Raw genomic sequence first — 25,140 nt, 5'->3', positions numbered from 1 at the left:
AATATGGCCTGTCAATCTATAGTATGGTAGAGTATAGCCCATCATTGTATAGAATGGTATGATATGGTATGGCCTGTCAGTATATATTATGGTTTGGTATGGTATGATATGATCCTCCACTATATGGTATATGATATGATATGGCATGGCTTGCCATTGTATTATGGTATGTAATGATATGGCCTGTCATAGCATGGCATGGTATGAGAATAGAGCAGCATCCATTGACTCTGTGGATCTTGGCTATTTGTCTGAAGTGGAAGAGTTTTGCTAGAAAATTGGGGACTGGGGCTATTAAACTTGGTATGGCCTGTCATTGTATAGTATAGAATTGTATGGTATGGTATGGCCTATAATTCTATGGTATAATATGGTATGGTATGTCTTGTCGTTGTAAGGTAAGTCATGGTAAGGTATGGTATGACCTGTCATAATATAGTGTAGCCTAGTATGGCATGGTATAGGTTGGCCTGTCATTGTATAGTATAATTTGTTGTATCCTGTCAATCTATAATATGGTATGGTGTGGTATTGCATGCCATTGTATTATATGGTATGGCATGGTATAATATAGCATGGCTTGTTTTTGTCTCAGGCGTGATCTAAAAACAGAGATGCATCGTTTAACTCTGCAGATGTTGGCTGTTTTTTGAAGCAGCACAGTGTTGCTACTAACTTGGGGACTAGGTCTAATAACCTTGTTATGATATGGCATGGCCTGCCATGGCATGGTGTGGTATGGCTTGCAATTGTACAGTAGGGTATGGATTGGCCTGTCAATCTATAGTAAGGTATGAAACGGATAGTCATTGTATAATATGGTATAGTATTGTATGGCTTGTCAGTGTATAGTATGGTATGGTATTATGGTTTGTCATTGTATGGTATGGTATGGCATGATATGGCCTGTCGCAGAATGGTATAGTATGGTATGTCCTTGTATAGCATGGCTTGTCATTGTATAGTATGGTATGGTAAGGCCTGTCATATGGTATGGTATGGCCTGTCACTGTATAGTATGGTATGGTATGTTGTAACATATGGTATGGCATATGGCCTGTCACTGTATAGTATGGTAGGGTATGACCTGTCATTGTATAGTGCTATTGACCCTGTTGCTGTTAACTTTGTTATCTATAGCTTGGGGCAATAAGGGCTGTTAATTCCTTTCAAAATTGCTGTGTTGGTAATCAACAGCCATTAGATTACTCTGTTGTAACCAATAACGCGTAGCTCATTATTTGCGGAAAAGCTAAAAATGCATTCACTGACCTGATTTCTCCAAACACAGATCCGGATTTAAGAGTGACAAGCACGGTCTTTCCATCTGGCCCCCCTAACACCTGCACCTGACCGGCTTTGATGATGTACATCTCCCTGCCGATTTCCCCCTGAAAGAGAGGAGAGTGATTTGCTAATTGCATACATGGGAATACTCAGACAATACAACAGACACATTTCAAATGCAAGCACGTGAGAAATAAACAACAAGCGTTTGAGTCACAAGGGGGATTCATTGTAAATCTGCACTCAGAAGTACTTTTCCGTACAGGATCCCATTGATGATTTTTCTTGATTCACATAACACATCTGTAGTGGTAATAAAATGTCATTTTTAAAATATTGCTATTTTCCCAATGCTGATCTGTGCACAGGATATAATATGTTTTTTACAATGGAGATCCCCCCCCCCCATTGCCTATGCCCAAAGAATCTTGGTGGTGTTCCTGTTCCCTTTTTGACTAGAAAAGGTTTGGACGGGGATTGGGAAAGTCCATAAGCTCACATTTTTGTAAACGTTCACAACTCTCAAGGAAATCCAAGCGTTGATCTTCCTACTCCCCAGCTCATTCGTAAAGCTTAAAGTTACTGATTTGTATGCAGCTGTGACGTATAGTTATGCAATACCAAATATAATCACGCTTGTTAGCGATCCTTTAGTAGATACCTTCAAACATAGGCGAGAATGGCTTTGTTAATCAGGCCCAGGTGTGCTCATAAGTATCAGTAATGCATCTCACAGATAAGTTGCACCTAAGAGTGAGCTATGTATTTCTGCTACTTCACATACATTTCCTAATGTGATATATATACACATCAAGCACTCCATAACATGCACACACAATGGGTTTCACAGATGCAAACAACAGTTTGGCCACAGACCTTGCTGCATGCCCTCTGCACTAAGCTATTCCATAAAGTCAAGGGCAAATTCAAAGGAGTTATATTTTTCCTACACTCACAAGTATACTTTTTCAAATGTGGGAAGAGTTCATCCACTAGGAAAAATAAGTAAATAATCCACATATGTTTTCTCACCCTTGTCCAGGAGACAGTCCTTCCTGATTTAGACGATTGTGGACTATAATTACTATCTTCTGCCTTGTTTTTCAATTACCTAACTGTTCCAAGGAAATCTGCCTCTTGGTTGGATTATTCATCCTTCTCTTACCTCTTTCAGTATACATTAATGGTTCTTAGAGAATGGCAATCAATGACTCTCCGGCCCTCTCAATTTGAGATCCTTGCCAAAAGTAGGACTTGATTTAGCATTGACAATGGAGAATCCTCTGATTTTGTTGAGGAAGTTCTAAAAGGAGAAGAGAATTCACCAGTGTAATTTCCTCATCCATAATATCTATGAAGTTGAAGAAATGTTACTGTTATATTCTCTGGATTTAACTTTTATGCCCAAAATTGGAAGTTTTAGTTCGATCATCCAACTCTAAACCAGGTCTTTAATCTTTATGCCTCTGGTGACGATCTAGCTACCAAAACTGTGATAAGGGACCATATATTGAAGGATATAGCAGGTACTGGGCACACGTGTAGAGATAAACAGTATTGGTACTGAGAGATTTACATAAAATAAAGTTGACACCGGTAGTGTAACAAACATGTTGTTTATGTAGATGTTTTCTTCAGAACATATAACGCCAGTCGACACGTGTTTCGTCAACAGGGGGATACCCTTGACTCTTTAGGGCTGCATAGGCGTGATGAGCGAATCTATTTACCAGTGATAGTTCCAACCCGGTTGACGGGTATAAAAGGAGCCGTAGGTACGGTACGATTGGATGAAGGTACAAACGCAGAAGGGTATGTCTGTGTGGCCAAGACCTTGTGGTATCCAGTCTCGGCCGTGCTCGTCTGTCTGAATGCAGAGACGAGCACCGCCGAGACCGGATACCACAAGGTCTTGGCCACACAGACATAACCTTCTGTGTTTGTACCTTCATCCAATCGTACCGTACCTACGGCTCCTTTTATACCCGTTGACCGGGTTGGAACTATCACCGGTAAATAGATTCGCGCATCACGCCTATGCAGCCCTGAAGAGTCACAGGTATCCCCCTGTTGACGAAACACGTGTCGGCTGGCGTTGTATGTTCTGAAGAAAACATCTACATAAACAACATGTTTGTTACACTACCGGTGTTAACTTTATTTTATGTTAATCTCTCAGTACCAATACTGTTTATCTCCACGCGTGTGCCCAGTACCTGCTATATGTTGTTCGAGTGCCAAGGGTTCTCATCTTTAGCTCATTAAGAGGTTTAGGGTATTCCTCCACACTGGCCGCACCGTGAAAATCTGTATAATCTTACCACTCTCCAACCATTTGTACTACTGCTTGAGCGCCAGTGTCCTTCCCACTCCCAAACCCTACGCAGGCCTTCCATATATTGAAGGATAATAGCAATGAAAGTTACTATGCTTGGAAATTGGATGAGTTCAAGATGTGATTCACTACCTGAGAAAATGTGTTTTTAATTGCCCTAATTATGTATTTTAAAACCCAAACTTTCAAATAAATTGTCCAAGAACCCATTGGTTTTAAAGGTAGTTTAGAAGGAGTACTTGTTATATATTCCAGAAGTTCCATGGGGTTAAAAGCAATTCCCAGCGTATTGGGAAGGCTGGACCCCAAAACCCATTCCAAAGGATGGTGGAAAAACAATTCAAACTTTATCAAAATTTCCCTCAAAATTCATCAAATAGTCATGCATTTTACAAGCAGTTCAAATAATTAGGGTATGTAGTTTCACCTGTCCTCATTTCATTTATCAACATGTATCAGTCACTTTTGCCTCACACTTCATTTCACTTTTCTACCCAGGCACTTTCTAAGCAGATTCTTAAATCCTATAATATGACTGGTAATCTGCTTGGAAGAGGAAGGGTGATAAATTATATAGATCTGACAATCTTGGATAGTATAAAGCAGGGCTGTTCCCTTATGTTAGAAATATCTCACATGCCCGGACATGGAAGCCATCATTCTGGTTACAGAAACCTTATAGGTTCAGATAAAAAAAAAGTTTCCTAATGGTATACTAATATTACAGGTGTTGACATCGGGCAGCAGTTGCTATAGCAGTATAAAAGCCTCCACATCTGTCATAATATAAAACCCATAGCACAAGTGCCCTCTGACACCAAGGAAACAACAACAGCAAGAGGTATCTACAACTAATTATGAAAATTCATTCACATATCAGCTTTAATTATCATATGGCAATGCAGTATAATTCAGCACTCATATATCAGCTTGACTTTTTCTGAAACCATACATATTCAGCTAAAGAACAGCAGTTTTCATTTAAGTCCAGATACTAAATTTTCAGCAAATGTTTGTAATTTTCAGAAAATAACTTTTTGACACCCAAGTATCAGCTTTTAATTTGATTTTTTTTTTTTAATGCATGACGTTGGATCCCAAGTATCAGAATGTTTTTACGCTAAGTATCTTGTACAGCACTCCAATGTCTTTTGGCTAGCTACATACTTTACAAATAATATATACATACATACTTACACACATACTTAGGGTATTCACATATACTAGTGCTCCAGATGGTAAGTAATGATTGATTGAGTAATGGATCTGCAAGCACCAATACGGCTCGCTATGTGCTGAGTAATTGTGGTTTTAAATTTTGCTTACTGTATTTTAAAGTTACATTTTGCTTCTTTCCTCACTCGCATTTTAAAAATATAACTTTGCGTCAGAGAACCTTTTGTTCTCCTTCCTTTGATCTTACCTGCCGGTTTCTTGTAAACACTGTGTGTCCTATTGTAATGCTTGTGTTGGTCACTCCCAAGATGGCCGTGCTTTAATCTCGTGCTCCGTTGCATTCCAGACTCTCGGGGTGCTTGCTAGACAGGGCGACACTCTTGCCGCCTCGCTCGTTGCTCTTGACACCTTAAATAGCATCCCGAAGCAAGCTGTGAGTACGGCTCGCTATGTGCTGAGTAATTGTGGTTTTAAATTTTGCTTACTGTATTTTAAAATTTAATTTTGCTTCTTTCCTCTCACCCGCATTTTAAAAATATTACTTTGCATCAGAGAACCTTTTGTTCTCCTTCCTTTGATCTTACCTGCCGGTTTCTTGTAAACACTGTGTGTCCTATTGTATTGCTTGTGTTTGTCACTCCCAAGATGGCGGTGCTTTAATCTCGTGCTCCGTTCCATCCCAGACTCTCTGGGGGGGGGGGGGGGGGGGGGGGGATTGCTAGACAGGGCGACACTCTTGCTGCCTTGCTCATTGCTCTTGACATCTTAAATAGCGTCCTGATGCAAGTGCGCAGCGGGCGTGCCGATGGCGCGCTGGAGGCGTGCCAGAGGCAAGCCCGTCTGCGCCCGTCCACGCCCTGACGCGACCAGCGGCCAGCAACTATGCCGCAACTGACATAAACCCTCCTAGTCAACTTACGTATGCCGTGGAAGAGCTTTTGCTACTTAGAGGTAATGTCTCCTCATTTTGCACTGCGTGCAATTTATCACTAGTCAGTTTTAGATGTGCTAACTGTGGTTTTACGCTAGGCTTGAAGTACTCTAATTCGGGTATCCTCGCATCTAAAGGCAGGGACACTACCACACAACACATTCTCTTCCCAAAGGCAGGCAAACACCTACGCTTCTGGAGCATCAATTGCCGCTCCCTTCCTAAGAACAAAACACATATATTTGATTTTCTGACCTCAGAGACTCCTGATGCTTTGTTCCTAACTGAAACCTGGCTCCATACCAGTTCAGGCCCAGATGTCGCTAGCACCCTTCCCCCTGGCCACGGTACAAAAGGGGGTGGTGGTGATGGACGGGGCATCTGAATCAATCAAACACTCAGACCCAGTCAAAAGATCTGGGTTTAATCCATCACCGGCCACGTCATTTCTAGAAGGGACAGAGGAATTAAGAAAGGAGGTGGGATTGCTGTAATTTTTAAGGATATCTATTCCGGTAAATTTGAGCCCCAACCTTTTCCAGATTGTGAAGCCGCGCTGTTCAAACTGGCTGTTTCCCCCCAAATGACCCTATCTGGTATGCTTATCTACCAACCCCCGGGGAACCCTAAGAATTGGTTGTCTACATTCCCTGACCTAGTGGCCCGCTCGCTATGAAGGCTGCCAATTTCACCATTCTGGGGGACCTTAATCCTCACTTAGAAGACCCCCTGGATATTCGGAGCTCAACTTTTCTAGCTGATCTTGAAGCTCTCAATCTGTTGTTAAATAATCAGGGTCCCACTCATCAGGCGGGTCACCTCTTGTATCCTATTCTGTCCAGCATTGTGTGGGACTGCAGTCTACCTGCGCTTCCCTTTTGGCGGTCAGACCACTATACCGTCCGATTCAGATTAGTATCCTCGGGGGCATTGCGCCTGCTCGCAGAGATGACGCAGTCTGAAGAAGGCCCTAGAAGAAGCTAGACTTAGATTCCCTTAATAAGCTTTTAATGGTGAACCCTCCGGACATCAATTTACCTTGTTGTTCTCAAACTCCTGCAGTGTCTTACTGGTTAGCTAAGTCTATTTAGACCTGCCTGCCCTTGGTATTAAAAAGTAGTTCGACTCACCACTCTCCTACCTTATGGTTCAATCATGAGCTAAAGGCCATGAAATCCAAGTGCAAGCACTTGGAAAGAAGATGGCAAAAGACCTACACCCTCAGCGGCAAATCTGATTATAATGTCGCCTTAAACACTTACCATCGGGCCTGTAAAGCGGCAAAAATCTCCTTTGTCTCGAATACCATCACCAATTCATTGAACCGTCCACGGGCTTTATTCTTCATGGTCAAAAAGTTGGCTGGATCAAATACTGCTCCGATGCCACCTGCCCTGGACGAGACTCAATGCAAAAACATTGCAAACTATTTTATCTCTAAGGTCGAGACGATACACAGCTCATTAAAAACTCCCAGTCCTGCGAATTTAGTAAATACCCGGCCTGACATGACTTGTGGGAGCTACCATTTCTCAGCAGCCACGATTTCCATATGGTCTCCCTTCGAGGATAGATCTTTCTTAGATTGCCTAGCTAGGGTAAATCTGGCTCTCCTTTAGACCCTCTCCCTGTTAACATCTTGCAACAGCTTTCGCCAGAGGATCTTGGAGTTCTTAGAGCACTTCTAAATGCATCCTTAAGTGAAGCCTGCGTTCCCCTAGATTGGAAGCATGCAATGGTTGTTCCTTTGCTAAAAAAGCCAGGAGATGATCCTTCGATTATGTCTAATTTCCGTCCAATTTCACTGTTGCCGGTCCTTTCCAAAATCTTGGAAAAACACGTCAACTGCCAGCTCTCAGCTCATGTGGAAAGCTCAGGTTTCTTACATCCATCCCAATCAGGATTTAGAACCCATTTTTCTATAGAAACCACTTTGCTGGGGGTCACTGAGAAATTGCGTTCCTGCCTCGATCGGGGGGAGACGACGGCGCTCATTTTACTTGATCTGAGCACCACATTCAATACTGTGTCTCATACCATCCTTCTAAAGTCTCTCCGGTCGGCAGCAGTCGAAGGGCCCGCTCTAATCTGGCTGGCCTCCTTTCTTAGTGACCGCACATTCCAGGTTTTTTCCTCTAAATCTTCATCTACTGTCCGGTCATCTGCGTACGGAGTTCCCCAGGGGTCCACTTTGAGCCCTATGTTCTTTAATATCTATGTGAGACCCCTGGCGGAGGCGGGGTTAACCCTTTACTCGTACGCCGATGACACGCAAATTATTTTTTCCTTGTCCTCTACGAAGGAAGGTTCCTTTTCCTCCCTTCAGGTGGGGCTACGGTGGGTGTCGGAGTGGATGTGTGCTAACCTATTGAAACTAAACAGAGACAAGACCGAGGTTGTTATTCTAGGTAAACACAAGCATCTTTGGGGTCCTCAACATTGGCCACTGGAATGGGCATTCTTCCCCAACCTGTTACCCAAGTTCGTAATCTTGGGTTTATTATTGATAACAACCTCTCAATGCGGCAACAGGCGGTTAGTGTTGCCGCCACTTGTTTTACCATTCTAAGATGGCTGCGGAAGATCATCTGGATGCTTCCAGACTCCACTAAAAGAACGGTAGTCCAGGCACTGGTCACCTCTCGCCTGGACTACGGTAACGTTCTGTATTTAGGTGGAAGTCAGGAGGTGCTGAGGAAACTCCAGGTGGTCCAGAACTCTGCAGCTCGTCTCCTATGTCATATCCCAAGGAAATTATCCATCTCTCCCTTCCTTCGGGACTTACATTGGCTCCGCATTGACAGTCGCATTAAATTCAAGACCCTATGTTCGGTTTTTAAAATCAAGCAAGGGACCTCCCCAGCTTATCTTCAGGAGCTTGTCCATCCATATGTCCCTTCTTGGTCTTTACTCTCAGCCACTCAAGGCAATCTCGTAACTCCTAGTTGTAGACTTACCAGAATGGGAGGTCGCTCCTTTTCATTTCTTGGCCCTAGATTATGGAATTCCCTTCCTAGTTTCATGAATCTCTCTACCTTAAGTTTAGGCGAGATCTTAAGACCTGGCTTTTCTCTCAGTGACCAGCTTGCCATCCACTCAGTCTGCAGTAGTAGACATGCCTGCACCGGGAAACCCTGCCTAGGGTAGCTGTGCGCGTTATAAATTCAATTAATAATAATAATAATACCAACACAATATGGCAGTTATGGCTGTTAAATCCCAGGCTATTCACCAGAGATCGGGAATTCCTACGATATACCAGGGATGCCCATCAAGAGGAATGGGTTGCAATAATATGTCAGAGATTGCCAGCAATAATCACAACTATGATATCAACGTGTGTCACAAATATTAGAAATGCAGATTCTAGTAGCCAAGGGCGTTGTCTCCCAAGAGCAGAGCACACAGATGTTCAAATGACAGGCAAGCATAAAGTATCTGACCCAGGGGAAACTGAGAAGAAGAGCTAGGTAATAGATAAACATTGGTCCTGATATGAGCCAGGGGCACTCCAATACACATCTGTCAATGTGACAAAACAGGTATACAGTGTAACACCATGTATTGTCAGATATATAAACTGCCAAACGTTTAGTTATTAGAAACATATAAAATAACAAAGAACTATGCATACTGACGACTGTAGACTAGTCGGGAGCATGCCACAAAGGGTGAGCTTGACAATCTCCACAATAATGAAGCCAAGAGAAGGAATGAGCAGATAGCTGGAGCGCCAGGAAGGTTTTTAAAGCTGGAGACGGCAGGATTGTATCCAGGAGTGTCTGAGAAAGTAAGTGCAGAAGAAATGAAAAATTCAAAGGGCACACGATGGGAGATTGGGAGAAAATTGGGTTGACACATGAAGGAATATCATCAAACATACCATTGACAGACAAAGCAACACATGTTAAAAAGGTATTTTGACCAAATATTGTGTGAAAAAATTGATAGACACAAATATTGTGATGTCAAAATATCATGGGACAGAATATAGGAGGTAAGAATATAGGCTTCTTAGGTCTTTTATATAGTTTTTTTTAAATAGTTTTACATAACATTGTTTTTTAATTATTTAGTTAAGTTGTATTGTTTTTTGTGATACAATTTATTATTTTAATGTTAAGTATGCAAAATTATGTTTTAGTGTTTTTTATGTAGTAGTAAAGTTTAGGATTCTTTTTATTTTATGTCAATTTATTTATCTTGGGCAGGTTGTTGGGTGTTTAGTGAAATACAGTGGGAAGCATTTAAAATGTTTATTTTTTAATTGATTATACGGTTTTATAAGCTTTATTTTGTTTTGTTATTTTTTGTTATTCTGTTAATAAGCTAATTATATAAAAATGTTTTAGCTGTATACGAGATATGGTAATTTCTTTTACTTCTTAATTGGTTAACTGGATTAGTGTGTTAATTGTTAAATTGTTTTAATAATGGGAATATCAAATAATCATGTATGTTTGAGTTTTGTGTTTAATATTTCGTTTTACAGTTTTATCATATTTTCAAATAATGTGTATTTGTTCTGTTATTAATTTAATTTGTTTTTGTGGTTGTTGGAATTTTAGGATAATGGGGTGGGAAGTACTTTAAATATATATTTGTAATTGATTAAACGTTTAAATCATAATTTATATATATGGTTTATGTTCATTTGGTTTAACCTACTGTTTCTTATGTTGGAGTGGCAACAATAAATTGAACACCTCGAAAGTACAATATTTTCCCTTCTATTGCTTATGTTGGAGTGCAATAGCAAATCTGACCAGCCAAGGTCCAACACCTTCCCTATTGTTGCTCAGGTTGAAGTGGGAGCAGTAAAGCTTACCCCTCCAAATCTAATTTGTTAACTGTAGGTGAGTAGGTGGCTGCATGATCCCCCCCTATGGGTGAGGGAGTAGGTGTGTGAGTAGCTCTATGGGTGACTGACAGTATGTGAGTGGCTTTATGGGTGGATATATCAGTGGCTGTATTAGTGTGAATTGGAGTGTGAGTGGCTGTAAGGATGACTGAGGGGATGTGTGTGTAGACCTATAAATCAGTGAGGGGGTGTGTAAGTCATGGTATGGGTGTGTCAATGGTTTTGAGAATGGTAGTGTGGAGGTTGAAGTGGGTGTATGAAACGTTATATTGAGGGGTGACTATGAGTGGGTGCATCAGAGATGTTGTAGATGATGTCATCAGTGATGTCATTTGAGATGTCATCAGCGATGTAATCAGTGATGTCACTGCCCATGTCATGAGTAATGTAATATGTGAGGTCAAAAGCAGTGCATTGCGGGTGCACGATTTATGGTTAGCTCAGCTAACTATAACTGCTATATTTCTCTGGCTTTGTACGAGTGAAACCTGAGCCTAATTATAACGTCTCTGTAACCTCTACTTTTTTCAGTGAATTTGTAAGGTTTTTTCTTTCCATTTCCTAGTAATAACATCCCTGTTACCTTTGTTTTTTTCAGTGAATTTCTATGTTTTTGTAACTAGTAGTCAAGTTTGCAGAAAGGTGAAGAAAGAAGGCTAGGCCCTGACCAGCTCTCAGGAATCCTACTGCGTAGGACTTACAGGAGGGCTTCTTGGCCTCCAAGGTCCATCGGGAGTAAAGTGGACTTCATCCCTTAACCAGTAGTGCACCACTAGCCGCATTTCCAGAGTGGTAGAGAAAGGGGCGTGACCTCTGAAGACCACTTACAAATGCCTTTGTGTAGGACTTATTGGAGATAACAGGGGGGTAGTTGGCCCCAAGGATGTCTTTGGGGGCCAACTACCCTTCCTATTACCTCCAGTAAGTCTCACACAGCAGGATTACTGGGACCTGATAGGAGGCCATGCCCCCTTTCTCAACCACTCTGCAATTGCGCCTCCTGGCGCACTACTAGTATGAGGATGAAGTCCCATTGGCTCTTAAGGGTCCTTGTGGGCCAACTACCACTCCTGTTACCTCCAGTAAGACCCACACAGGTAGATTGCTGAGAAGTCGTCAGAGGCCATGCCCCCTTTGGCCACCCCTCTGCAAACGCTCCTCCTGGCACACAACTCATTTAGGGAAGAAGTCCACTTTAGTCCTGAGGCCCTCAGGAGGCAAGGGGGCCTCATACCCCCACAATCTGTGCGCTGAGAGGCACATTTGCAGAGTGGTGGGGAAAGTGGGTGTGGCCTCCGACCAACTGTCATCACTCCCACTGGGTGGGGCTTACTGGAGGTAACAGGAGGTCTTGTTGGCCCCTAAGGACTACCTGCAGAATAGTGAAGAAAGGGGGCAAGGCCTCGGGTGATTTGTCAGCTTTTTTTTATTTTTGTTTTTTAAGAAGGGGGCAGTGCGGCCCCCTTCCCAAGACCATTGTGGAACCTGGGGACGCCCTTCCCAAGGCCTGACCCTTTAAATTTTTTTTAATGAAAACCCCTACCCTCCCACCTGACCTTTATTTTTTTTCATAATTCAAAGGAAGTGGGGCTACGTGACTCTCTTCTGGGGCTGATTTCGGCCCCAGGGACCCCATCCCGCCGGGGCAAGGCCTTTTCTTTTTTTTCCTTTAAAGGCAGGGGGTACGAGCGGCACCACTCCCAGGCCTCTATTGGCTCAAGGGACCCCATCTCCAAGAGCCAGGCCACTTCACTGGGGACCGCGGGAAAGCCTGAAGGCCCCCACAGTCCCTGTTGGCTCTCCGCCTGCTGCAGGAGCCGGCATTGCTGTTACACACAGCCCCCCGCATTGCTCATATTTAGCCCCAGGGAGGTGGCGGTCCACGGGGCAGCGGGAGTGCCATGAGGCTCCCCCACATATATTAATGTTACTGCCCTTGGGAGGTGGTGTTCTGCTGGGCTTTGAATGCCCCCAGGATCTGGCCCACCCAGGGGCTTATAGTAAACGAAGCGAAGGACCCCACACTTTGTTTTTTTAAAAAGTTGCTGTGGATCCACCAGCAAGTCGTCGGCAAAATAAACAAAAATGCTACTCACTCCGGGGGGTTCCTGAGGGACCCCCCACAATATCTGAGGCGGTCAAGGTATTGCTACCCTGCCCCCATTTCTTTTTTTTTTTTTACTGTTTTTCTGGGACTCGGCTTGAGTCCCAAGATGGTTTCCAACACTTCCTGTTAAAGTGTTGACAGCCAATCAAATTTTAATAGGATTCGTGAGTCCACTGCAAGGCCTCGCGTCCCCAGATATCTATATTTGTTAAAGATAGATATCTCAAAAACTATTGAACGGATTTACACAAAATCACAAAAGCCCGCTTTCTGGACCAACATCTAGCTTTCCGCTAACTTTGACGTAATTCCATTCAGCAGTTTGGGCTGTAGTCGTGTTAAAAAAATGAAAAAACCCCATAGACTTAACATGAGAAAATTGTTGTTTTGGGACTGTAGTACCGCACAGACTATTGGCTTTGTCAATGGTTGTTAATTGAATAAGATAAATATGCAAGAACTATGGCTTTGTTGTATATAATATTGAAAATACTTTAGTTTTGAATTGATGAGACTGTGAAAGAACTAAAACAAGTCTCTTTGGAGTTACACTAAAGGCAGTGAAGAGTGGCACTGCTGCAGAGTTAAGATTATTTTTTCACCCTGAGGGTGAGGTCAAAATGGAGAGCCCGATAGGAAACCGTTGCAGCACCTGCTTTGTAGAGCTGCTGGTGCTGAGCACCGACAAGACCCGGCTCACTTAAAGCCCTGCTTAAAGGCATCCCACTGCACCCCACTTTCTTTTCGAGGTTCACACAATCCCGGCAATTGTATTATACCACTTACATCCTCCACCACAGATCTTAACAGCTCCTCCCCGCACGCTTTACATCCTCTCTCGTAAAACACCTATTTCAGGATTTTAATTTTACACCCCATTAGATCCCTCCCCACGTTCTCACCTTCTGCACTTGATCATGGTTGAGCTCGGTGAAGAAATACGCTAGTAGGTGGGACGCGTTCATGACTTAAAAAGCCCGGGCTCAGCAAACGCGGTTGTCTCCTCACTTGCCGGCTTTCTACAATGTGCTTCTTTCAGGCAGTCCCGGCCATCCCTCGCGGTTTCTCTGGCTGTTGCTGCGGGGAAATTCTTAGTGACAAGCCGTTGACTTCAAAAGCCGGAAGAACGTCGTCAGTCAGAAGTCGCACGTCTGTTACAGTTTCTCAACAGCACACGGAGCGCCTCAAATGCTTTCCCTCCTAGATGATTTGGCAATGGCCCCCTAAGATTTCAATTAAGTTGTTAGTCTTGTAGCTATGTATACAAAGCATCAGCTGCGGCCTCCTGAAGGAGGAGGGCGTTGGGCTGCGCAACATGGTGCCAGCATACAGCCCTGGAAACACTCATATTCAGTTGAAGAAAGCTCCGGTGCCAGGAAAGCAGAGTGAGTGCGATCCGATGGTAGTTTAAACAAGCGTGCCCGCCTTGCGCTGAAAAAAAACAAGTTTGACGAGGAGAGGAGGAGGCAGCAGGCAGAGGGGAGAGAGGAGGGGACCTGCGCCTGTTTCCCTTGCGGGAGTGAGCAGGAACCATCTGTTAATTAAAAACAGATGATTTCAAAGCTCGCTTCCGCAAGGGAATCGCCAAACGTGCATGTGTTGCCATTTAAAGCAATGCAATGCGTGCACGTTTTTGCCCCAAAAAGTGAATCGATTACTAAAGGTTTCCTCCATGCGCGCTGCACAGGCGAGACCTAACAAAAGGAGGAACAATAAAGAAAAATAACCTTCTCCTGGCTTTGTTAATTACGCGCCTTGTTCCTTCTACACTCCAGAGAGGACAACACGGACCCCCCTTTTTTCTCAGCCCTCGCTTGGCCGATCACCCCAAACTTTCAACAGAGCAGCAGAACTAAAACAGGAAAGATTTATGAAAATTTCATGGAGATTCATCAAGAGGCGCCAAAGTTATTGGCAAAACAAAAAACGCTTTTCCCATAGAAACTTTTGTCCTAACTGTAACTACCTAGGTGGTAGGTTATTAATATACATAGATATATGTATTACAGATTGATAGTAACCACTTTACAGTTATAGTTAGGGTAGCCAGACATAGAAATTCCTTAGATATTTGACCATTACCAACTTAGCGCCGATTTGAAAAATCTCCACAAAACCTTGCAGACCTATTTATTTTTCTACAGTGGTGGATGATTCAAATATTCACTGTAATTGGTCAAAGAGGTGCAATAATAAAAGGGGGCCCCCCAAACGTGATTTGGCACCAATGCATTTTCCGTAGACTTCACGTAGCGGCCACCAAACACCCCAGTCGTATGTGCATTAAATTTGGAAGGACTGTAGATTATGGTGTACAGATGATCCTTTTGGGGATTACAGGGAATTAGGATAATTATTTTTTAAGTTATAAGGCATTAAAACTTAGTGATACATGTTTTCACACAATTTTGTGGCATTTCGCAAAACTACAGCGGTACATAGCAATTACAAGGCATTATGTGATTGGGTAATGGCTGTCTTCATAAACATTAAAGGCAGCCATGTTGTTTTAGTACACTTTGGCTTTGGCTGTGTTCAGCATAAAGGCCTTAGATATAGTTAAGTATTACATAGTTTTTTTTTGCCTATTACCACTTTATTAAAGTGGTAATAGTAGGGAAAATAATTGATATGTTTCTATATCTTTTAATGAAAATGTACTGCGTACCACGGTTGCTTCCTTGAAAGTACCTCAGTACTTCAAAAAAAATATATATATATATATATCCTCAGGGGGACACATAAATTACTTTGTGAATCCAATATAGTCCACTTTTGGAGGTTTATTGATGATATCTTCATGATATGGAAGGGCACTGAAGAGTCAGCCAGAAATGTTGTTGGGCTTATCAATGACAATGACCTGAATCTTCAGTTTACGGCAGATATAAGTAAATCAAAGATCCAATTTCTTGATGTTGAAATTTACGTGACCAACAATGTAATCCAGACTAAGTTGCATAGGAAGAAAACTGCCGGGAACACACTTTTGCATGCCAAAAGTGCGCACCTGGGGCATTTGATCCGTAGTATACCGTACGGGGAATTCTTAAGAATGCGCAGAATTTGTAGCTCTGAAGTAGACTTAGAAACATGTCAAATAGAAGCCCATGAAAGATTCCTTGCTCGTGGGTATTGTCCTAGAGTGTTAGAGCAGGCTAGGAATAAGGCTAACAGTCACAGTAGAGAGGAATGCCTGAACACCTTGGCTGGATCTAGGAAGAAAAGCACATTGACTGATACATCAGATCCCACCGCTAAACAGGAACAGATTAGACTGATCACCACGTTTAATACTGAGGAAAGGAAAGTTCGGGGTATCATTAAAAAACATTGGCCTCTGCTTAAAACAGACATAACCCTGGCACAACTACTACCTGAGGAACCAGCTATTACCTTCAGAAGGGCACCCTTTATGAGGGACGCCCTAGTGAAATCCAGTCCAGAGGTGGTCAGTCCTACGAATTGGCTATCCAATAAAACAGGATTTCACAAATGCATATCCTGCAGAGCATGCAAATTCGGTGTTAACACCAGTGAATACTGCACTGCATTTGATAATAGTCCTATTAAGATCCAAGGACTGTTTAATTGCCATACAGAATATGCGGTTTACGTACTAGAGTGTACGTGTAGGTTAAAATATATTGGCTGCACGAAGCTGCAGGTTTTTAACCGCATTCTGCAGCATTTAAGGGCAATTGTGAACTCAAATGATAGTTATCAAGTAGCCCGTCATTTCAAATTGGTCCATGACAAAAATTTGAATGACATGAGTTATTATATCATTGATGCAGTGCCTAAAAATATAAGAGGGGAAATAGAGAAAAGCAGCTCAAGCAGTTAGAATCTAAGTATATCCTTTTATTGGACACGAGGATTCCTAAAGGTTTGAATACAGGGGAAGACCTACACAATTTTCTTTAATTAGGAGGTTATGGTAGTGTATTCCCTATATGTTACCGTAGTATGCACAGCAAGATGAGTGCTACAAAAAATCATGGGACGGCTGGTTTTGGGCAGAATTCAGGCCTGGATGGATAATGACAATATTTTGAGTCACCTCCAGGCTGGTTTCCGCCCAAAAACAAGTACCATAGACCAGGTTTTCCGGTTTATTATGTTATACTGGTGTACCGTGGTCCTGGAAAAGGGTACTTTGTATGCCGTATTTGTTGACTTAAAAGCGGCTTTCGACCTGGTCCCTCGTAATACACTATGGAAAGTTCTAGCGGAGCTGGGGATGGCACCTGAATTGCTGAGCTTGATTGTCCGTCTGCATGAGGATACCTTTGCTCGGGTTTGGTGGGGTTGCCAGGGGGAGGTTACAGACCCCTTTCCGGTGGAGCGTGGAGTGAGGCAGGGATACGTTATGGCGCCAACCTTGTTCTCGCTCTTTGTGAATGGGGTTGCGGATTTCCTCTCCCTGGTCCCGACTGATGCCCCTACGATGTCTGGTGAGCGGGTCCCGATCCTCATGTTTGCGGACGACACTCTCATCATTTCAAAGACTCCGAGTGGACTCCAGCAAGCACTGAAGCGGTTTGAAGATTTTTGTTTGAATAGAGGCCTAGAAATAAACACGACAAAAACTAAGTATATGGTCCTGACCGGCTGTAAAACGTGCGGGACAAATAGACCTTTCAGAGGGCTGATTAATATGAATGGTTCCCCGCTGGAGTGGGTAGATGCCTTCACCTACCTGGGGGTTACCCTTCAGAGAGACCTGGGGTGGTCTAGCCAATTGGACATTGCGGTGCTAAAACTCCGCCAGCAGGCAGGCATCCTTTTGAAAAAATTCACCTCCTCAACAACAAAGCCCATTAGCCCCTTATTGGAAGTATACGGGATGAAGGTCTTAGGTTCGGCCCTATATGGAGCCGAACTCTGGGGCTTTGAAGATCTAAGAAAGCTAACGCTAGCTGAAAATGAATTCCTTCGAAAAGCTACTAGCGTTCCCACAAGTACCCCGTTCATACCGCTAATGTGGGATCTTGGAAAAAAGGCGGTCCAGGATCTTGCCTTTCTGCGGCCAGTACTTTACTGGCGCCGTTTATGGACTACAGAAGAACTACAGCATTATGCCCAGGGTCTAAGGGAGATAATGGCTAAGGACACGTGCCATAGAATACATTGGCTGAAGGCCATTAGATCGATACTCTTCAAATTAGGAATGAGAGATCTATGGGGGGACCCGGAAAACGCTCAATTTCCCTCTAGAAAATCCCTAAAAGAAAAGTATTGGGAGATGGTGATCACAGAAGAGAGGTCAGAGGGTCTCTCCTCACACTTAACTGGTCGTTTCATGGATATTAAAGCCCAACCAAAACTGGAACAATATTGGGACATTATTGGTAAACCACAGGATCGCAAGCTCTATTTCCAGCTTAGGGTAGGATCACTCCTAGTAAGATCTTTTACAGTAAAATGGGCAGATAAAAGTGGTAACGACAGATGTCCTAAGTGTGGGGAGGAACAAGAGTCATTAAGTCACTTTTTATTCTTCTGTCCTCTGTATACTGCCCCCAGAATGATGTGGATGAAGCCTATATGTAAACTGCTTGGGATACGCAGGCATGCTGAGGCTTTTAGAATTCTAACTACAGATCCGACGCCTAGAATTGCTGTTGCCGTGGCTAAATTCTTGAGATGGGCTTGGGTAATCCGCACAAAACATACAGCGGTAACTATGTGAAGATTAAGCTGTTTTTGCCTAAGTATACTAGGGTTAATTCTTGTGAATTTCTGTGCAATACTCCTCTGGATAAATGTATATTGATGAAATTGATTTTACACCCTTTTTAAATTGTAATTTGGCAATAGTCCATTGTAGTTTAATACTCTTTTTAAATATTTATTGTATGGTTTTTTAATGACTTTTTAATTAACATTTGTGTATTTTATGTATACTTTTATGACTTAATTGTCGAATAAAGTTTATGAAACGGGCATACATCCTGTTGGGGTCTTTCTGCCTGGATCATTATGTAATTATACCTAGTGATCACATATTCTGCATATGCCTTTCCTGCCTTCACAGAGACTAATTCCCCAACCTTAGCTCACTGCCGAGGTGCCACTATGGGCAGTGTGGTATGTAACATTAGTACAATAAGAGGCAGATCAGAGTTATGAATAGATAAAAAATAAAAAATATAAAAAATATAATTGAAGTGAGGCTGGCCTCTATGAATAAGAGAAATAGAGGGGGTTTATGCACTTGCACTTTAACCAGTACAAAAATGTATAATTTGTTGGGATGAAGAGCTATGTTATATTGAATTACATTGTTTAGCTTAGCGCCCGCTAAAACTTATTTAAAAACATTTTTTATGACATTTTTTAAATCCTGGAATTTTGATATGTAATTTTAATATAATTTTATCTGAGGTATATTGCACTTTGCACAATTTTGCACTTTAAGAATTCATTGCACTCGCACTTTTTCAATTGGATCATATCATATGGCGATTTTTTGGAAGCATTAAGATTAGCAGAGGATCTATTGTATGATGTCGACATATGGCACCACAGCCACTTGGCTCAAATCTGAAAGAATAGAGATTAAGTTGGTGATTCTGTGTATTTGGTATGAAAAGATAATGACAAGAATTATATTTACCATGTTTTACAGATTTTAAACAGTTTTTTGTGGTGTATATGATCCTAAATTTATTGTGGTTATATTTATAAGACTTTTAATTATTTATATGCAACAAGTAGCGTTCTGTCTGATCCTTGCACTATGACTATTTAAAGAAGTAGTATTTTGTTTAGCTCCATAAACCATGTGATTTGTTGAACCAGGAAGTCATTATTTAAACACTGTAAAGGTATCTGGAGGGTCATGTGATCAAGGCTGCAGTGACACAGCCGAAACGCGTCATGCTGATACGCCGAGGAATAAAGCACTAAGAAACTTTAATTTACTGCTCGTTTGTGGTCTGTACCTGGGATGGCTGAGTAGTACGAGCTGGACTCAGGACGTTTGGTAATAAATATGTTGATAAATTAAAAATACACTGTACTACACTATACTTTACAAATATAGTGTACTACAGTGTATTTTCAATTGTTTACATATTTAATTCTTTACAATAAAATATGTGGAGTACTGTAGTAATACCTAAAAAGTACAGCGCTTAATACAATTTGTTTTAAAGCGCGGATCGCCGTACAGGGCTGTAAAACTATATAGCATCATAAACATCAATTTCTCTGCCTATTACCACTTTAACAAAGCAGTAATATGTAGGGAACATTTATAAAACCTATTACTTACCTATCTCTAAGGCCCTAACCCAGAACGCAGTGAAACGCAAAATGCAACAAAAGTGTGCTGAGAGCAACATGGCTGCCTTGTGTGCTTTGTAAAGACAGACATTAACCAATCAGATACTGCCTTCTCATCAGCATGTACCATGATATACCATGGCACAATATATAACTATCTTAGGCCTTATACCTTTAAAACTACTTACATATACAATCAAACAATAACATTTACACCTCATGATCTATATTCCCGCCACATTACATCTACATCAGTTCATGCACTTTCATGCTATGTCAGTTTCAAATACCACACTCCACTCAACGCCACTGCATTGTATGCCACTCCATTCTATGCTATTACACTCTGCGCCACTCTACTGTACATCAGTTCCCTATATGCCACTCCACTCTAATCCACTGTACACAACCCCAATCTACCACAGTCCTCTGTACACCAATCCACTCTACACCACTCCACTGTACGCTTTTACACTCTATGCTACACCATTCTACAACTCTCTGTCTATGTCACTCCACTGTATGCACCTCCACTCTACACTATTCCACTGTACGCCATTCCACTGAATGCAACTCCACTCTACAGCAATACACTCTTCACTGTTCCACTCTATGCCCCTCCACAGTGCGGCGCTTCAGTGTACACCACTCCACAGTACGCTATTCCACAGTACCCCACTCCATTGTATGTCACTCCACTCTGCGCCACTCCACTCTACGTCAATCCACTGTATACTATTACACGGTACACCACTCCACTCAAGTCCATTGTATGCTGTTGTACTGTACGCTACTCCACTCTACGCAACCACACTGTACGCCACTCCAAGTTATTTCACTGCATGCTATTCCACTGTACACAAATCCACTCTATGCCAATCCATTGCGTGTTATTCCCTTCTACCCCAATCCACTGTATGACACTCCTGTCTACGTTGCTCCATTGTACATCAATCCACTCTACGCTATTCCAATCTACGCTATAGCACCGTATGACACTCTCCTCTACGCTATTCCACTGTTTGGAGATCCACTGTACACTATTCCACTCTACGCCAATGCACTGTACGCCATTCTACTGTATGAAAATCCACGGTTTGCAATTCCACTCTACACCAATACACTGTATGCCATTCCATTCTATGCTATTACACTGCACGCCACTCCACTGTAGGGCATTCCACTGTACGCCACTACAGTGTACAGCACTCCATTCTATGCCTCTACACTGTACGCTACTCCACTCTATACCATTCCACTATATGCCACTCCACTCTAAGTTATTCCACTGTATGCCACTCCATTCTACACCACTCCACTGCATGCCACTCCAATATACCCCACTCCAATCACAGCTATTTCACTTTATGCCATCCCACTGTGTGCTACTCCACTGTACGCCACTTCTCTGTATACTATTTCCCTCTACCCCACTACACTGTGTGACACTCCAGTATACACCACTCCACTCTACTGTAGGCTATTCCACTCTACACCACTCCACTCTATGCAACTCCACTCTATGCTATTATATTCTACGCATCACCATACATCACTGTACACCACTCCACTCTACTCCTAACTATTCCACTAAGTACCACTCCACTGTTACTCTGCACCACTTCTCTGTATGCTATTTCCCTCTACCCCACTCTACTGTAAAACACTCCAGTCTACACCACTTCACTGTATGCCACCACACTTTAACCTATTCCACTATTCCAGTCTACGTCACTCCACTCTATGCTATTTCACTGTGCGCCATGCCACTCGCCCCACTCCACTTCACTGTACGTAACTCCACTGAATGCCACTCCACTCTATGCCACTCCACTCTATGCCACTCCACTCTATGCCACTCCACTCTATGCCACTCCACTCTACGCCACTCCACTCTACGCCACTCCACTCTACGCCACTCCACTCTTTGCTATTCAAGTGTACTCAGCCACACTGTACGCCACTCCACTCTAAGCCATTCCACTTTACCCACTCCACTGTACATCACTCCAGTCGATTCCACTCCATTGTTCACCACTTTGTTCTATGCTATTCCACTCCATGCTTTTGCACTGTATGCCGCTCCACTACATGCTATTCCACCACATGCCACTCCACTCTACGCCACTCCACTCTAAGCTGTTCCAATACATGCCACTCAACCCTATGCTGTTACACTGTATGCCACTCCACTCTACGCCACTCTACACTTCCACTGTATGCCACTCCACTTTATGCTACTCCACTATACGCCACTCCACTATACACCACTTCAGTCTACGCCACTTCACTCTATGTAACTACACTCTACTCCATTCCAATCTATGCCACTCCACTCTACACTGTTATAATGTATGCCACCCCACTCTACCCCATTCCACTGTATACCACTCCACTGTACGCTACTCTGTTCTATGCCACTCCACTGTACGCCACTCCTCTCTACACCACTCCAGTCTATGCCACTCCACTGTACGCAATTACATGCCACTCCATGCAATACAACTGTATGCAACTCTACTGTATGCCACTCCTCTCTGGTCTTTCACTTTCTGCTGTTCCTCTACTCTACACCACTTTACGCCACTCCAGTCTATGCCACTCCACTCTACACTACTCCAATCTTTGCCACTCCATTCTACACTACTCACTTTACACAATTTCACTGTATGACACTCTACTGTACGCCACTCCACTCTACCCTATTCCACTGTATGCCACTCCACTGTATGCCACTCCACTCTACCCACTCCACTGTATTCCCCAACATTCCATGCTATCTCACTGTATGCTATTCCACTGTACGATACTCCAGTCTATCCCACTCAACTGTACATCACTACACTCTATGGTTCTCCACTCTCTGTTATTCCATTGTATGCCTCTCCACTTATCCACTGTATGGCACTCCACTCTACGCTGTTCCACTGTATGCCACTACAGTGTACACTACGTCACTCTATGCCACTTCATCTTACACAACTCCACTTTAGGCCACTACACTGTACACCACTCCATGCTATTCCACTGTACGCTATTCCACTCTATACTGTTCCATTCTACGCCACTTCATTCTATGCTATTCCACTATAAGTTACTCCACTGTATGCTATTCCACTATATGCCACTCCACACTACTAAACTGTATGCCACTCCACTATACACTATTCCACTGCCCGCCACTCCACTCTACACCACTCTATGCCAGTCAATTGTACACATCTTCACTTTACGCCACTCCTCTGTATGCTATTCCACACTACTCCACTCCACTGTACGACAGTCCATTCTATGTCACTCCACTGTGCGCCATTACACTTTACGCTACTCTACACAATGCTATTCCACTCTATACCACTACACGTTATGCTATTCCACTCTATGTTACTTAACTATACAACTACACTCTATGACACTGTACTGTACGCCACTCCACTATGCTCTACTCCACTGTACTCAGATCTACAACACTTTGCAACAGTCTACAACACACTACTCAACTTTACGCCACTCCATTATACGCCACTCCATTATACACTACTCCACTCTACACCACTCTATGCCACTCCACATTTCTACACTGTAAGCCACTCCACTCTACCCAACTCCACTACACTACACTCCACTCTACTCAGCTGTATAATACTGTACTCTACTCAACGTCACTATACAACCCTCCACTCTACCACACAATGTTCCGCTCTATAGCACTCCACTGTATTCCACCCCACTATACCCCACTGCCCAACACTACACTTTACAAATGACAATCCACTACACCGCACTCTCCCCACTATACTGTACGACACTCAACATAATGACACTCCACTCCACTCAATGACAAAGGAGTGTATGATTTGAAACATTTTATTTTTAAAACATTTTTTAAGGATAAGATATAGTTAGAAAAACTTTATTTAGTCTTTCTTTACAGACCCAACTTAAACAACACAAAACATGGAAATTCTCAGGTTATAGTTACAACTTACATTTATAATGTATGCACCACCAGTTATAACTTACATTTTATTTCACACCACCTTCAATTTAACTTAAGGCGCACACCGCTGTACACAGACTTGTCACCTCACTTGCCACACTACATTAACTATATCTCGTCCTTTCTACATGCACTGGTTATATCCTTGCATAATAAATGGCTTATAGCTTGTGAAAGCATTCATTCATTCAAGCATTCATAACAAACTTAAGACATCTTAAATGACAATTTCTGAGAAGACTGAGTGCATGGTAGAGAGGCAAGTTATATCTAATGTGGGGGCATATTACCAAGGCGGGCGATATGTGATTTAGCGTCCGTTTTCGTCTGCTAAGCGGCGATAATTCTATCGCCCTATTAGCAAGCTGTCGCTAACAGCAGTTAGCGACAGCTTGTAGGCAATAGCGAGCGGTTTGGGGCCCGCTTTGCATGGCAGCGATATTTATCGCTAATGACATGCAAAGTGGGTGTACCCAACCTGTTAGCGACTGAAAGCAGTCGCTAACGTCGCTATCGCCTATTAGCAAGGCAGGCTAGCGATGGAAATATTCGCGCTAAGCGGGAATATCTCCAAAAACTAACACCTGCTCAGACCAGTTCTTAGCCATTATATCTAATAGGAGGTGGATATAATTGCTAAGACCCTGTTAGCGATAATGCGTGAATATTGCTGTGTTCTCAGCGATATTCACGGATTTCGCCACCATCGCCGGAAATATTATCGCTTTTGAGATAAACGTTTCTAATAGCACGTTATCTCAGCGATAATATCCGGCGATGCGTGGCGATAAAAAAATTGCCGCAAAGCCTACTTAGCGATAAATATCGCTAGTTGTTGGTAATATGCCCCGTAGTGTGGCGAGTGAGGTGACAACTGTGTAGAAAGGTGCATGATTTATATTTGGGCTCTAGTGTTTGGCTCAGACATGTGAAACTTGTTTTTCTTAGAAGTCTTTCAAGTCACAAGGTATAGTGACTACTATGAGTGGTAGTGCACATGCACACAGCAGGTGAGGATGACAATGGAGCCTGGAAGTGAAAGATTGGCCATGCAAGGAAATGTAGACAAGAAAGGTAAAGTAAAGGAAAAAAACATTTGGAACAATCAAAGGTTTCCAAGGAGGAGGGTGGTCACATGTGAATCTACAGG

The 25,140-nt window shown here is 42.7% G+C and overlaps 1 protein-coding gene across 1 annotated transcript in view; it reads right to left on the bottom strand.

Annotated features, from left to right (window-relative positions):
* CNGB1 (cyclic nucleotide gated channel subunit beta 1) overlaps positions 1–25,140 on the bottom strand; it is a 1,326,699-nt gene that overhangs the window by 92,753 nt on the left and 1,208,806 nt on the right. Inside the window, exon 39 of the mRNA XM_086945539.1 lies at positions 1,273–1,391. Coding sequence (XP_086801665.1) covers positions 1,273–1,391 — 119 coding nt within the window. The remainder of the gene's footprint in view (positions 1–1,272; positions 1,392–25,140) is intronic.

The sequence above is a fragment of the Lissotriton vulgaris genome, chromosome 12 (genome assembly GCF_964263255.1).
Source record: "Lissotriton vulgaris chromosome 12, aLisVul1.2, whole genome shotgun sequence".
Lineage (NCBI taxonomy): Eukaryota > Metazoa > Chordata > Amphibia > Caudata > Salamandridae > Lissotriton > Lissotriton vulgaris.
The sequence above is the reverse complement of the archived record's forward strand: the minus strand, read 5'-3'. Positions and strand labels throughout refer to the sequence as shown.